The sequence below is a fragment of the Dermacentor albipictus genome, chromosome 7 (genome assembly GCF_038994185.2).
Source record: "Dermacentor albipictus isolate Rhodes 1998 colony chromosome 7, USDA_Dalb.pri_finalv2, whole genome shotgun sequence".
Taxonomy (NCBI): Eukaryota; Metazoa; Arthropoda; class Arachnida; order Ixodida; family Ixodidae; genus Dermacentor; species Dermacentor albipictus.
Window position 1 is genome coordinate 33648721 of NC_091827.1, and position 15280 is coordinate 33664000.

The 15280-nt window shown below is 51.7% G+C and overlaps 2 protein-coding genes across 7 annotated transcripts in view; one reads left to right on the forward strand and one right to left on the reverse strand.

Moving 5' to 3' along the window:
- Window positions 1-15280, reverse strand: part of LOC139047784 (ninein-like protein) — a 529102-nt gene that overhangs the window by 330307 nt on the left and 183515 nt on the right. The window lies entirely within an intron of this gene.
- LOC139047397 (XK-related protein 6-like) overlaps window positions 8359-15280 on the forward strand; it is a 71539-nt gene continuing 64617 nt past the window's right edge. Inside the window, exons 1-2 of the mRNA XM_070521224.1 lie at window positions 8359-8680; window positions 9910-10390. Coding sequence (XP_070377325.1) covers window positions 8359-8680; window positions 9910-10390 — 803 coding nt within the window. The remainder of the gene's footprint in view (window positions 8681-9909; window positions 10391-15280) is intronic.

Consider the following 15280-nt stretch of genomic DNA (forward strand, 5'->3'; position numbering starts at 1 on the left):
TGGCTAGGGTTCCGCATATTTTTCTTCTGCGTCAACAAAAAAACTATCGTCATCAATGGCTCATAACCTTGTAAGCAAGGAAAAAATGCAATGACTCATAGCCCCGTAAGGCAGCGGCTACGAGCACTAAGGAAAGTGAAGCAAACAGTGCTTACATTTTTTTCTAATCACGCAGACAACAAGAGAACAGCATGTCGAAAACTGTCTTCATCAATGGCTCATACCACTGGAAGCAGTGGTTCAAACCTCCGTAAGCCAGCAAAAATGCAATGGCTCATAGCCCCGTAAGGTTAATGGCTACAAAATGTATGTACATTTGTCCTCTTGATTCTCAAGAGGACAATGCCAGCGACTGTGGGGACGGATATATGTGCCGTACAAACGAAAGACGAAACTGTGATATCCACTGCGTATATATTTCCAGGCACAGCCAATAGTGATATCGATAAATTCACGACCACGCACCCTGGAAGACCAGCTCGTCCTGATCTCCAGGGGCCAGGCGGCTAGGGAAGCATATGGGTCCCGTGAAGAGGGAACCACTTCCATCGACGGCGTCTAAGAAGATGTCGAGCTCGGCTCAATAAAGTTGTTTCTCTCTCTCTCTCTCTCTCTCTCTCTCTCTCTCTCTCTCTCTCTCTCTCTCTCCGTGACGACACTACCCTTTTGATCATCGCTGGAGACTTAATATGGACGTCTCGAAACCAGACAAGAAATGGTTCACTCATATTGTGCTAGAAAAGTTTGGTTTCAAGAGCCACTAAGACACTTAAATACTTAACAACGGTCGTGTATGGATTTACCTTTGACCAAGATTCTACGTAAGGTTGTAACCGAACTGATCAGTGAATATCACAGTAATCACAGAGCTATCATTGTCATTACCAGATGATGAAAATAAACACGTTCACCCTTGCCTAACTCTGTGACGCGCTACAGCTTCGCTGCTCAACCACCTTCACCGAGTGGGATGGCTCGTCAATTTTTTTCTTCACATTATAATATGCCTTCATAGTCCTCTTCATTAACTTCATCGTCATACTGTTATCTGTTTATAATCAACTTTAGTCTTCCTCATCATAATCTACGCGTTGTCATTTTCTTATTCATCCATTTCATCGTAATCTTCATTTTCGTTTTCATCATCATCCTTCGGAGATGGTAGGATTATGCAGGTAAAGAATACAGGGCGCTGCTGCCAACGATAACCAGCAAGCGTTTTTGTTTGTTTGTTTGTTTGTTTGTTTGTTTGTTTGTTTGTTTGTTTGTTTGTTTGTTTGTTTGTTTGTTTGTTTGTTTGTTTGTTTGTTTGCGCTCCGCGCGTAATACGAGTGTCTTACGGGTCAGCAACTCACCAGACGCAGACGACACTGCGTTCTGCAAATAATTGTGAACCTTCGACGCAATATCCGCGCCGGGCTGGCCTAATAAAACTCCAGAATGATAAAAAAAAACCTCGGCCGATGATTTCGACGGGCAAAGCTAACATCTTCGCCTCCCGAACACGAATACCTTCGCGACCATTTCGAGCCACACGAAGCAGTGCGGCACAGCCACGACTTACTTGCGCGGCGCTATGCCAGAGCTCCAACAGTGCACGGATTTAGCTCGGCGACGGCGTACATGCGACGCCTTCTGCAGATACGCTGCGGCGCGTCTAAATCCGTGCACGGAACGGCGATACAGAAGGATGCAAGAGAGACAAGCCAACGAACAGAGGCATAAAAAAGGCCAGAGTTCGGCCAGCGCTTTGGAAATAACAAGTTCCCCGCCGCCCGTGGCGCGGTCGCAAACGCGGTGCCGCCGCTTAATCATTCGATTAGCGCGTTCGGTGGCCGAAGGCGACGCGCGGACACAATGGTCGGCCGTCAAGAGCACTCGGCTTCGAACGCCCGCTTCAAGCTCGCCTCGAGTGGACGCGCGTATGGCGGGGGGGCCCTGCGGAAAGCGAGCTTCACTGCAAGGCAGGGCGCGCTTACAAGTGCAGCGTGTCAAGCCGCAGTATAGTAGCACCCCGCCCAAGTGCCTCGCAGCAAAAAGAAATTGGAATAGGAGAGAGAGAAAGAGAGGTTGGTCGAGAAGGAATTGCGGAGTATAGTAACACCCTGCCCAACTGTAATACCAGAGCCTGGCATAAAAAGAATGGTATATGAGAGTAAGAGAGAGAGAGAGAGAGGAGGGTTGAGAAGGAATTGCGGAAAGCCCCCGGCGCTGACCACTGACCGTTAAAAGCGTTTGTGGGTCCGATGGAACGGCATTGCTGTCGCACCACAGAAGCATGTGACGCAACGGCGCGGCCTAGACGTGTCTGTTTCAATTTCACGTTGCTCGATGGTCACGCTGTTATTAGGCAGTTTTCAGGTTTCATTTTGCGAGTACGTATTACTACTTTCGCGACGCCGGAAGCACCGCGGGCGCGAACGCGAGCGACCCGACCCCACTGGTGGCGCCATCTCGCGACGTCGACTTCAACCAGAAAGCACATAAATCTGTTGCCGCAATAACGAACCCAGTGCTACTTTGCTGCCTGCACAGAAAAGGCATCGGCGGCAGCGTAATCGTCAACGCAAGTGGCTATTTCGATAAGAACATAACAAAACACGCAAAAGCAAAAACATGCGACACGTTGTCGTTGAGTAAACTGCCAGTAAACTGCCAGAAGATGGCGCTGCCAGCGAAACCGTAGAAAACATCCCCCATCGAGACGGACGGACGGACGCACGGATGGATGGATGGATGGATGGATGGATGGATGGATGGATGGATGGATGGATGGATGGATGGATGGATGGATGGATGGATGGATGGATGGATGGATGGATGGATAGATAGATCGCGTTTACCGCCCAACGCTGGCCCTATGAGAGATGCCGTAGAGGAGACACACGGGGTTCTTCACCTAGACCTAAGTACACGAGCGTCTTTCGCATTCTCGAACCCAACGAAATGCGGGCGCCCCTGCACGGAATCGTGCCCGCCATTCCGTGCCCAGCAGTACAGAACGCCAGAGCCTGCTAGCGAACCACCGCCACTGGGGATAAAGGAGAAAGCCTAAGCAGCAATATCCTAATGGAAAAGCCGGGGCGAGTAAACGCGCCCCGCAGAGATAAAAAAGAAGGATCGCATCCGTCTCCCACGTGTCGCCGGTTTCAAAACGTTTCGAAAGAAAGCCTCCATCATCGCCAGATCAGCTCGCGCACGAGCGGATCGGATCAGGGAGACAGACGCTTCATCCCCTACAGCGCATGCTCCCTTTTTTTTTTTTCTTCTGCTCACTCGGTGGTGCGAGCCGCCCGAGTAGTGGAAACGCAGAAACGGCTTCTAAACCTACCAATTGTCCTACACCCGGATTGCGTTAACCTTCCCCTTGTTTCTCTGTCGTTCCTTCAGCCGCCATCGAAGCTCCCAATATGCATGCATCCGACACTCCTATCCCCTGTATCACGCGTGACGGCACACGATGTCTCCTCGCGAGCTGGGCGCCCCCTGGTGCGCGCACCCGGCAACTAGGCTGCATCTGTAGGGGACGGCGCACTATGCGAGACGCCGCGGCAAGCCCTCTTGCACGAGCGAGCGCGTACTCGCGTTCTATGGTGTTCCAACCTCTCTCTCTCTCTCTCTCTCTCTCTCTCTCGGCATTTCCACTCCGTCGCTTGCTTATTCAATACCGTGCAGCGCACAGGCAAAAAGGCACCGAGGTTTGTGCATTGCATTCGATAATACTATTGCGAAATGAAAATTTTGGACTTCGCGTGGCTCCGAAGACGTGTTCAGGAATATAACCGTAACACCGAGACACCGTCTGGTCTAGAACGCGCGTAAATATAGAGGTCGCCCAACAAAGCTAAACGGGTAGACTTTTCGGTATCTGCATTGATACCAAAACTTCAGCTTGTTAATCTTTTCAGTTGGGTCTGGCGAAACTGGAGCCTTCCTTTCTTCCTAGCGTTACTCAATGATCTGCTTTACTAATGAAGCTCAGCTCGTAATAACATCACGCTATTAAAGAGAGCGATAACCATCTAGCACAAGCATCAACTGTTATCCCTCATTCTTATCCCAAAAATCTATATAGCCCATATCACGTCACAAGCCTAGATAGCCTAAGCACGCGAAACGGCCATACATACATATGTTCACAACTAAAGCACCAGCCAAAATCGAAAAGTACCGCGGAGAGTTTAACGTGAGAAAGACGTCGCCACGTTGTCACCGACTGGCGCCACGCTGCACACATCTAATGAGGCGTAGTACGGCCGCGGGAACCAAAAGAAGACGGAAAACTAAGGCACGATGGCGTTGAAAAAGAAAACGAGGGGGGGGGGGGGGGGGGGAGAGACGTAAGCACGAGGACCGAACCCGAACGACGAAATCGGTCATAGCAGAACGCGAAACGACTCCGCGGGCTCTCCGCCAAGAATTCGATAACGACGATGGCTACAGGACGGAGGGAAAGGGGGCCATAGAGCAGCAGACGACATCCTTGTAGAGCAGACGAAGAAGCGCGGGAGGGGACGAACGAGCAGACGACGACATCCTCCATCCTCGCAGAAGTGTGTATGTGGCAGACGAACAGACGAAAAAGGGGGCGGGAAGCAGACGACAGAAAGAAGAAGGCAAAAAAAGATCTCGGACGAGAGCGGGTACGGTAGAAAGGAAAGAAAATGGACGACGCGGGAAGAAGCCGATTGCTCGCCCCATCGAGAACCGGATTCGGCGGGCCGGAACGCCGGGTCGTAGTTTCCTACCCCCACCGAAAGCATCAGGAGCAAGACGACGGTCGAAGGAAATCTTTGTAGAGGCGAGGACGGCTGAAGAGGAACGAATCGCGACGGGCAGCGAGTGACTTGGCCGTTGTCAGAGCAACTCTCAACGCGGTGGGTTCCCAGAGAAAGGAAAACGAGGAATGGGCTGCTGGTAAAGGCAGGGCGCGGAACAACGACTTTTAGAGAGAGACAGAAGCTTAAGACATCGAGACCTCACCTCCCTGTTAGTATTTCTGCTCCAAATTAACAGAGCTGCGCGGCCAGCCGAAGTCCCAAACGGGCCATGCGTATGCGTTGCCTCTGGGCGTGTCATCTATGCCTGTTCGTCATCTACACGCCTGTTTATCTCGGACCACACTGCGGCCTTGTGCACCTGTTCATAAATTGGTATACGCGCATGCGTAGGTCTTCAGTGCAGTGCACTGTGTACCTACTGCTCGCCTTGTGTCCATATATGTTCCAGTGAGTTTAGGTTTACTTGCGGACCGCACCGACATTGCCCCACTCTAAATTTTTCGGATTTTTGAAGTTTCCTCTTACCCTATAATGTGCTGCTTTTATGATTACCATCAATATATGAGAAGGAACAACCGTCACTATTATAGGGTGTCTAAATCTTCTATTTTCGTTTGAATGAAAAAAAAACTGGGCAAGAACTTAGCAAAGAACTTAGCAACGGTAACTCTCTAACTACGCGGCAGCATACTTGGAATGTGATGGTGACATCTCGACTGCTGCGCACGCATCCTTCACGCAGGCGACCTTGCAGACTTTCAGTTATCAAGGTGACGTTTCTATGACTCGCATTTCTTAGAAACTTACGTGCACAATGTGCACAATGTGATGTGCACAAAATATTTCGTACGCAATGTGAAGCGCTCACGCACGTTCGACACCACCTCGAGTCTCCTGTGAAATACCTACAAAGTGAGTTTTAGAGACTTCCAAAGCACTAAAGACGTCACAATCGAAGTATGTTATTGCAGAGTTTGCAAAGCTCTGTACTAGCCTAGTTTTGTGTTTCTTCTTTTGCCCTAGCTGTTCGCGTTCGAATTTATAATGATGGTACTACAAGCTGAAACACGTGACCTATAACGCGGTATGGAGCACTTTTCGAACTGAAGTTCGTACAAATATCGTCATTGTTTCGTTCTATCTGTTTCAGGTTACTCCAAAGGAACAGGGCAGCGGTGAACGTCCGTTGAAACGCTCAGATTCGACGAGCAACAGAAAGCAGCTAAGCAAAAAGAGCTAAGCTGTCCGTGCAAGACAAGAGACGCCCGTCACCTGCCTCAGCTACACCAATTCTCCAAGAGCTACAAGGACCGCGACCACTTAGTGCACACATGAACGTAAGTGGCTTGCTGTACCGTTATGACGCCTTGTCGCCATCGGGCAAGAAAGAAAAAAATCACCCGTGTCGAGACGTGCGGGAAACAAGAATGTAAACCGCAGGGCAACACTTTATTCGGCGCGCTATCTTTGGCGGAGTTCCATGCTGCCTTGAGAACGAGACAGCGTTCCCCCAATGACAACAGCCGTACGCGCGTGTCAGAAAGTTTCCAAGGCGTCGTATGCCGCGTTCGTTATTATCGATAGGAAGTATACGGACACTCCAGCCACACTCTAGGTGTCGGTGTCATGTCTTACGTATATATGTACTGCCCCGGTCACCTGCACCCCGCATCTGCCAAAAAAAGAAAACATCGATGGTGATCGCAGTGTGCGCTGTAGGATTCACGGGTCCTGGTCTCGGAATCTCGTAATGGGTAGCTGGCCGCTACGCTACCGGGGCGTCACACGGACGCTAAGCGGGCCCACGCGGTAGTCCGAGCTTTCTTGATAGGAGTTGCTTCTTTAGCGATGATTACGAGGTCGAGAGGATGGAGAAAAGAAACAGGCGATTTGTTTAACACAGGAGAGGTAAACTTTCAGTTTCCAGAACAAGGGATACCCGTGTACTGGCCGGAGCATGGAGCGTAGTACATCGTTCTCGTAGCGTGAGCTGTGCGAGCAGACTATTCATTCTTCGGAAAGCACGTCAGGACACGTCAGCGAACGTCAGCACTCGTCAGCACAGCTCGGCACACACACACTGCACCAAAGGCGTCCTCTTTTAAAACAGTTCAGTTCCCTAGGTGACTAGACTAGGGAATCTGATGACTGCGTCCGAGCCAATCCCACTCGCCGAATCGTTCGCAATATCCCGTCCATGACGTCGGCACCGTTACGCCGGACTCCGCCTCCAAGGTTGCGCGATCGCCACCCGCCATACGAGGCAACGACGGGGCAACGACGGGGCAAAATGGGAACTTGGATGTCGACGCCGTTCCCACAAAAGTCTTCGACGTTCCCCTTTCATCAATTAGCGGGCTCTTCGTAACGGTCCGCTTGTCGGGGTCAGGCTGACGTAGAGTGGTATTCGCGGTAGTTACCGCTTCTACGGAGGGCGGCGGCTGCTGTCGTCTCGAAGTGAGCTCCTTTGTTTACGGGTCGCAGTCTACACGTCAGGCCTCGTCACCGTCTGGGCGATGCTGGCATTGTGAGCGTCACCTAGCTGAAGTGATTCCTTACAGTAAATCGGGTTGAGACCCCGTGTAGTGAGACGTTCGTTCAAACCGATCTCCCTTCACATCCCCCCCTTTGCCAAGTAAGCCTCGAACCATCATTTAAATCACTTAAATACGGTGACCCCTCGCTGTAACGAAATCGCTTCGTTCGAAATTTCTTGTGGCACCGATCACGGTGCACGCATCTCAGACTGGATTACTTGAAGTGAAGGCGCTCTGGGACTCTGTTCAGTACGAAGTGCGCGGAATGGGAATACCGTAAGACCGGAACTGCGCAGATCAATATAAGCGGCGCCCCTTTGGCCTTCTTTCTTCATATCAATCTAGAGAGTCCCATAGCGCTTGAAAAGCAACTCCGCCACGTGGCGGCAGCTCTCTGAACTAACTCCATCAACCAACTCCCGGACGAAAGCGTAGATTCGATACGGTCGTGTCGCCACTATCGAGTGCGATATTGTTTCAATGTATGTTTTACGAGCTCACGCGCTGTTGGTTCGAAGCGCCCTACGTTACTACGACTCGTTCAGAGCCTCCCCGCTTTTAAAACGAAATAGCACTTATGGCGAAGTTCAATTCTCCATCACGGCGAATTCCTTCAGACGAGTGTTACATTGCCTTCTTGGACACTGTTTACTGTGTAGTGTTTATCGTTCTCGTGTACACTGTTTTGTCTCTCTGACCTCTCCCTCTTTACTCACTGAGCTGGTCAACTCGGACGACTCACACGCGTAACTCGCACAGATTTCCTAGGAATGCTTTAAGGCGCAAAATACATTTCTTGAAAAGAGAAAGGAAGACAGTGAAGTGCCAATTTTAGCTTGGCGCTTCACTGTCTTCCTTTCTTCTGTCCCTTTTCGAGAAACGCATTCTGCGCAACAAAGTATACCTAGGAAATCTAAGCACCAACTTGCCCAAGAAGTATTTTTCCAACTCGCACAGCTTGCGCGTCATCGTCCCGCTGCTGCTGCTGCACCCGGAGGCTCGGCGGCCGGGCACGGTGCCGCCGCCGCCCCGTCCCCGCGATGGTAGTGGTGCACGAGGTGGAGCTCCTGGACGAGCACCCCGTGGCCCGGCCGCCCTACCTGGCCCACCTGCAGAGCGGCGCGGCGCCACAGCACCTGCACCACTCGCACCCGACCAGGCACCACCACGGAGGGTTCGCGCAGCAGCAGCAGCAGCTCAAGCTGGGACCCCCCGTGGGCGGCGGCGGGGGCTCGTCGTCGCTGCCGCGGCACCACGGCCAGCCCCCGTCGGCGCCCTACCACGACCCCACCACCGAGGAGGACGACGACGAGGACGAGGAGGATGACCTGCCCGAGTACGCGGAGGCCGGGCCGCCTACCGGTGAGCGAAAGAACGCGTCGACGCGTGCGGTGGAGAATTTTAGTGCGTCCTGTATTCCGGCAAGCGAAGCCGGTTTGCCGGATGGGCGGGGCCGTAAACGTGAGCGGCCAGATTGGTGGCGCCAGCTGGTGTTGCAAAGCTCAACCACATAAGCACAGATCCAACTGCTATATTCTTAGCTGCTGGTGTCAATTTTCGACAGCGGCGTAATCGTGTTCACAATTGCGCGGCTCCAAAAAATTTGCATCTGCAGCGAAGCACAATATAGTGGGTTACTGCAATCTTAACTCTGTGTTCGTCTGGTTAAACTCTACGCCACTAGGCGGCTGCACTCCTCCAGTCGTTCACGTTTACGCCCCCACCCAACGTGCAATCCACTCAAACCGCCCGCGCTTGCCGGAATACCGCACGCACTAAAATTCTCTAATGCCCCATAGAAAGAAGGCCTGGGCGCTCTCTCTGCTTTATGACTGTTGTGCTATTCGGAGCGCAATTCCCACGGCCAAGTGCCGGCGCGACCAAAGTGGTGAGGTCAAAATTACCGCGGCTTACTATACGCACCTATTGTTTCCTTCCGCTGATGACTCATTTGCCAGATTTTGCCAGGCTGCGGAAACGCGAAATGAGCAACCAAATGTTTGTAGTATATGCCTGTTTGTTTACTCCTTAAATGTGCTTCGTATGCATTTATTTTTTTCAATTTTATTATCGTTTGGACGCATTATTAGTGTAGACCGCTTGCAATTTATCGTATCCCGTTTTTCGCTGCGCGTTGCGTTAGCCACGTAGGTATTACACTGTACGATTCAGATTAGACTGTAAACTGTCTGCAGTGTCGTGTGTCCTATTCAGTTGCGAGGCCCATCGGGCGTCGCATAGAGACGCCTTCTGCCGCGTATTCCCCAGTAGAGAAATTTCCTGTTGCGTATTCGTATACACCACCGTCTATACATACGTTGCGATTCGAAACGTTACGAAATGAACACCCCGCCCAAATAAACGAAACGAAAAGCAACACCAAATAACTGCCCAACGTCTTCCTCCACCCCAAACCTGCGCCGCAGGTCCCCCTCCCGGCCTGGCCGCGTATTGGTATAAACCACCGTTTACACACAAACGTTGCACTTCGAAACGTTAAGAGACGAACACCCTGCCCAACTAAACGAAACGATCGAAGAGCAACGCGAAATAAAGGTCTCGCCCCCGTTCCTCCCAAACCTGCGCCGCAGGTCCCCCTCCGGGCCTGGCCCTCATCGACCGGCACCCGTACCTGTGCCCGGCCTCGGGAAGCGCCCACCGTCGCTCGCTGCCCACGGCGGCCGACGCCTGCGACACCTCGTCGTCGGTGCCGCTGGACAAGCGCGACGACCGGTTCACCGCGCTCAGCGCACTGTTCACCATCGTGTCGCTGCTGGCCTACGCGGCCGACGTGGGCTCGGACGCGGCGGCCTGCTACTTCCTGTACCTGGAGGGCAACCTGTGGTGGTTCGGCCTCACCCTCGCCGTCACCGTGGTGCCCGCGGTGACGGTGAACGCGTTCAGCCTGCGCTGGTACATGCACGACGACCGCGAGAGCCGCGCGTCGGCCAAGGAGCTGGCCGGCGCCGCGGGCGGCGCCGTCGCCACGCCCGTGCACCGGCCCCGCATGGGCCCGCTCGGGTGGGCCTTCCGGGTGCTCTTCCACCTCGCCTTCCTGGGACCCGTGGTCAGGTGAGAGCGGAGGAGGAACGACGCTAACGTACGGACAGTCTCGGCAGAACGTTTCCTTCGTCCCGCTCAGCTCAGCTCCGTTCAGCTCTACTCTGCTTCGCTCAATTCTAATCAGCTTCGCGCCGCTTCGCTCATCTGTACTCAGCTCCGCTCAACTCTACTCAGCTTCGCGCCGCGTCGCCCATCTGTACTCAGCTTCGCTCAACTCTAATCAGCTTTGCGCCGCTTCGCTCTCTACCCAGCTACGCTCATCCCTACTCCACTTCGCTCAACTCTAATCAGCTTCGCGCCGCTTCGCTCATCTCTACTCAGCTCCGCTCAACTCTACAGCTTCGCTCCGCTTCGCTCAACTCTACTCAGCTTCGCCCCGCTTCGCTCAACTCTACTCAGCTTCGCTCATCTCTACTCCACTTCACTCAACTTTACTCGGCTTCGCTCATCTCTACTCCACTTCGCTCAACTTTACTCCGCTTTGCTCCGCTCCGCGATCGCGTGAGCGGACGGGCGCCTCCGTGAGCTCGCCGAGCGGAGAGCGCAAGCGCGGCGAGCGAGACGAACGAAAATAGAAAAAGTGGACGCCGCCACTGCCGCGGTAGGGCGGCTAGCTTATAGCCGCGCGTCGGCTGATCTGCTCGGGTCAGGTACGTATATTGCAGAGTGCCTAAAGGAACGAGGTGAGGGTAAAAAAAAAAACTCGGCGCCAGAAGCGCGGTTGTGAGAATATACGACCATTTGTTAACGAGCACGTTAAAGTGACACACGAAGCGTCTTCGACTCGACGCAGCCCCGCGGGCTTCGCGTGAGAATGCACGCACCCGGGTAAAAATAAAATTTGGAAAAAGAAACGCCAATGATCGCTTTAAAAATTGCAACATTCAAAAATTTGACTGCTTGGCACTGATCAACTTGAATATGCTATACACAATTTCGGTTGTTGTCTCATCTCCTCCCCCTCGGGTGGCACAACACGCGGCTGCACGCCCGCGGAACGCGTCAACGCTCAGCTGAAACATTCTTCCTTCTTTTTGTCTTTTATTCTTGGGGGGGGGGGGGGGGGGTCAACCGCTGGGACGGAGCGGGTGCGCGCGAGCGGAGCGGGGATAACATTTGAGCAGGGCGATAAATGACACGGCAGAGGGGCCCGTGACGGGAGAAGGCTAATACAGGAATGGAGGAAAGAGGCATCGTCCTGTTTTTCGAGCTTTTCAAATTTCTGCCGTTTTACAAAAAACGCTACGTATACCGACCATCCTAAAATGAACACGCTGTCAATTGACATATAAATTCTCGGGTGGCGATGATGTCTATACAGTCGTGGAAAAGTCTTCGCAGCGACGATGCTGGAGCAAATGCCTAATACCCAGACCGACGATGCGGAGCAGACGACAAAGACAGACGATGCAGTCTCGCGAAAAGGGAAGAAAGAAAGGGGGCGAGGGGGGGGGGGGGGGGGGTGGAACGACACGAGCTTATTTTGTTCAAACCGACACAACCGCGAGAAAAGAAGAGACGCGCTCGCACACCGGAACGGACGAACGCGCGTCTATAAGCCGCTGGCTGCATAAGCCTCACCGGATAATGTACATCGTTGGCTTCGCGTATACTTTGTTTTGGCATTGAGCCGTGCTCCCTCAATGGCTGCAGAAGACACTGCCAACCTCTCTTCTTCATAAAGAACCACCTCCCTCTCTCTCTCTCTCTCTCTCTCTCTCTCTCTCTCTCTATCTATCTATCTATCTATCTATCTATCTATCTATCTATCTATCTATCTATCTATCTATCTATCTATTTTAGTGGTCGTCTACACTTCACTGGTCGTTCGCGAGCAAATTCTACACGAGGCGTGCGCCCGCGCTCAGACCCTCGCCGAACGCCGAGCCTCGTCTTTTATCGCTGACAACCTCGAGCTCGAAGCAGTACACGCGCACGAGCGCTTAAGCTGTGCGAGTCGCGCGCGCGGAAACGAACGGCACCGACCGAGAACCAAAAAAGAAAGGCGAGAAAGAGCACGGGACACCGCGCTGGGAGCCACGCCGAGCGAGCGGTGCTTACAACGCGAGGCCTCCATATAATCCGCTCGAGGCGCCAAGCGCCGAGAAGTTATTGCGAACGCATCGAGCGAGCGCATGCACCTTGAGGGAATCTGGCGTTAATAATGCGCGACGTACGCAGAGAGGCAAAGCCGTCGCCCCACCCCCCTCGGGGCCATGTGCGCGCATACATAAAACGCGAGAAGAGGGCACACGCCATTGCCCCACCGTCGCATCGCGCCTCCTTCGCCGCTTAATTGCAACGCGCGCGACCGAGCGACGACGACGACGGAGGCGATGAAACTTTCATACACGCACATATACGCCGTCGCTGGCAAAGGTGCCCGTGCGGCGCGGGCGTGTGGCAAGCGAAAGAATTGCGCTTGCATCGTTCCGGTTTTTCTCGGTGGGAAGATTTGTTTCCTTTGAATCCGTAGGGTGAAAACCGCGCAGCAATTCAAAGCGCGTATGCAAAAAGAAAACATTGATTGATTGATTGATTGATTGATTGATTGATTGATTGATTGATTGATTGATTGATTGATTGATTGATTCGCGGCCTGGCTCAGCACAGGTAGGCCTACTGTATTTATTTATTTACTGATTAATTAATGAATTTATGGTTGAGCACACTCGCTGAGCGACACAGGTACCGGTTCAGGCATGACGCTCCAGAACCGTCATACTTTAAGCGCGACACCTGTTGACAGTACACACAGGCATCCGTGGCTGAACGGGTTGGCGCTGCCTTCGCCCCAGAGCATGTTTATGCAGACAGTTGGAAAGCCAAACAGAGAACAGGGAACGAAAACATGGGGTTTTACGAGCCAAAACTACGGTATGATTATGAAGCGCGCCATAGTGGGGTAGCCCGGAATAATTTCGACCACCTGGGTTTCTTTAACGGGCCTCTACATCTAAGTATACGCGGGTGTTTTCGCATTTCTCCCCCGTCGAAATGCGACTGCCGTGGCAGGGATTCGATACCGCGATTTCGCTGCCTATAATAACCTCACTGCAAGAAATCTACACCGTCAAGCGCATAGTTCCTTTAATAACGCGAATGTAGCATTCTATAGAAGCATTCCGTTCTAGCTTACATTGACAACCATCTTCGAATGGTTTCTTATTTTTCTTTTTTCGTCTTTCCTTAGCTTCCTCTTTGCCACAATGCAAACTCTCAACTGACAGTCCCGTCTTTTTTCGTTCCTCCTGGGACAGCGTCTTGCATATACAGCGCCTCAATTAACTATCGCTTATCGGTATACCGTCATCTTGGAATGTCATAGCGTATATACTGCGCAAACAACACGAGCACAAGTCAGTGGATTTGGATGTCGGCGTGTGTCCATGTGTTCCGTGTGCTCTTGTGATAAATGACGTCACAAGAGCACACGGAACACATGGACACACGCCGACATCCAACTCCACTGACTTGTGCTCGTGTTGTTTGCGCAGTATATACGCTATGACATCCCGATATATATATATATATATATATATATATATATATATATATATATATATATATATATATATATATATATATATATATATATATAGCCCAGGCACTGCGCAGTATCTGCGCGTCAGTTCCGACGGAGCGTGAACTTGTTAATTTACTATAGAACCTCAACTTGAAAAACACGCGCGAGACAAGCCCAAGTATTATACTTAGGGGCTAAATTCACTTTCGCAACACCACATACATACATACATACAAACAAACAAACAACACTAGCTTATTCTCCGCGTATTCTATTCGACTGCCTTTCCAAACCATCAAAACCTGCCTTTGACGCGAAAGAAATAAAACAACAGAACAAGAGATTCACAAGGCGCGCAAGTGCACAAACTACATACGTACACCGCTTCCCCATTGCCATTCGCGGGATTCTTTTTTTCTTTCTTTCTTTATCTCGCTCCTTCGGTCGGCGTCCGCCCATTCAACGTTTTCATTCAGGCGCGTCATACTTAGGTGCGCAAACCTCGGCGAGCTTCCGCGCACAGACCGCCATTCCGGTCGCTTCCATTTCCGCTATTTCACTCCGCGTCACAACGACACTGACGACACGTCTCGTTATTATGTGTCGCGGCTGCGTGCCGCGTGAAAAAAAAAAAGAAAGAAAAAAAGAAGAAAAAACAGGCTTCGAAGGAGTTTCCGTCAGGAAACGACGACTGCGACGTCAAATGAGAAGAAGAGAGAAGGAAACGAAAATAAACGTGGCAACCGAGATAGGGGGTTACAGAACACGGGCCGCCCCCCGTATGTAGCTGATCGCGCGCTAAAGGAAACTCATCCGCGCAAGCTGCTTACACGCGTGTCTAACTTGGCCGACTTCTTTTCGGTCACACGTCTCTGTTGGGTGAGAAAAAAAAATGGAGAACGCGAAACCTAAACGGCGAGCGATTCAAATCCCATTATCACTCATTACTATTATCCGCATAGTTTTCATCTGGATTGTGTACATATGTTTACCTTTTTTCACGTGCAGTGTATAATTTACTAAATACAAATTCCTTTCTGTGGGTTTCTCGTAGCTAATACACGTACCCTGCCTTGTGTTTTAAATGAATGTTTATGCATATATGACTTACTTATACTTCTTCGTGTTGATGTTAAGATTGTGAATTAATAAGTAGCACGGATCCCAACTAGCCTTGAGCTAGGGATCCAGATGTCCTGTACAACATTTCCTGTGTAGTTTCCTATTTTGAATAAACTTCAACTTCAACCGTCGCGCACGGTTATGCGTGCGTTCGGCGAACGCAGTGAACCGGCATCAGGCTTTGAAACCGCGCTGCGCCACGTTCGTCGTCGCACGAACGTTCGTCGGCTGTCTTTGACAACGGCCGCGTT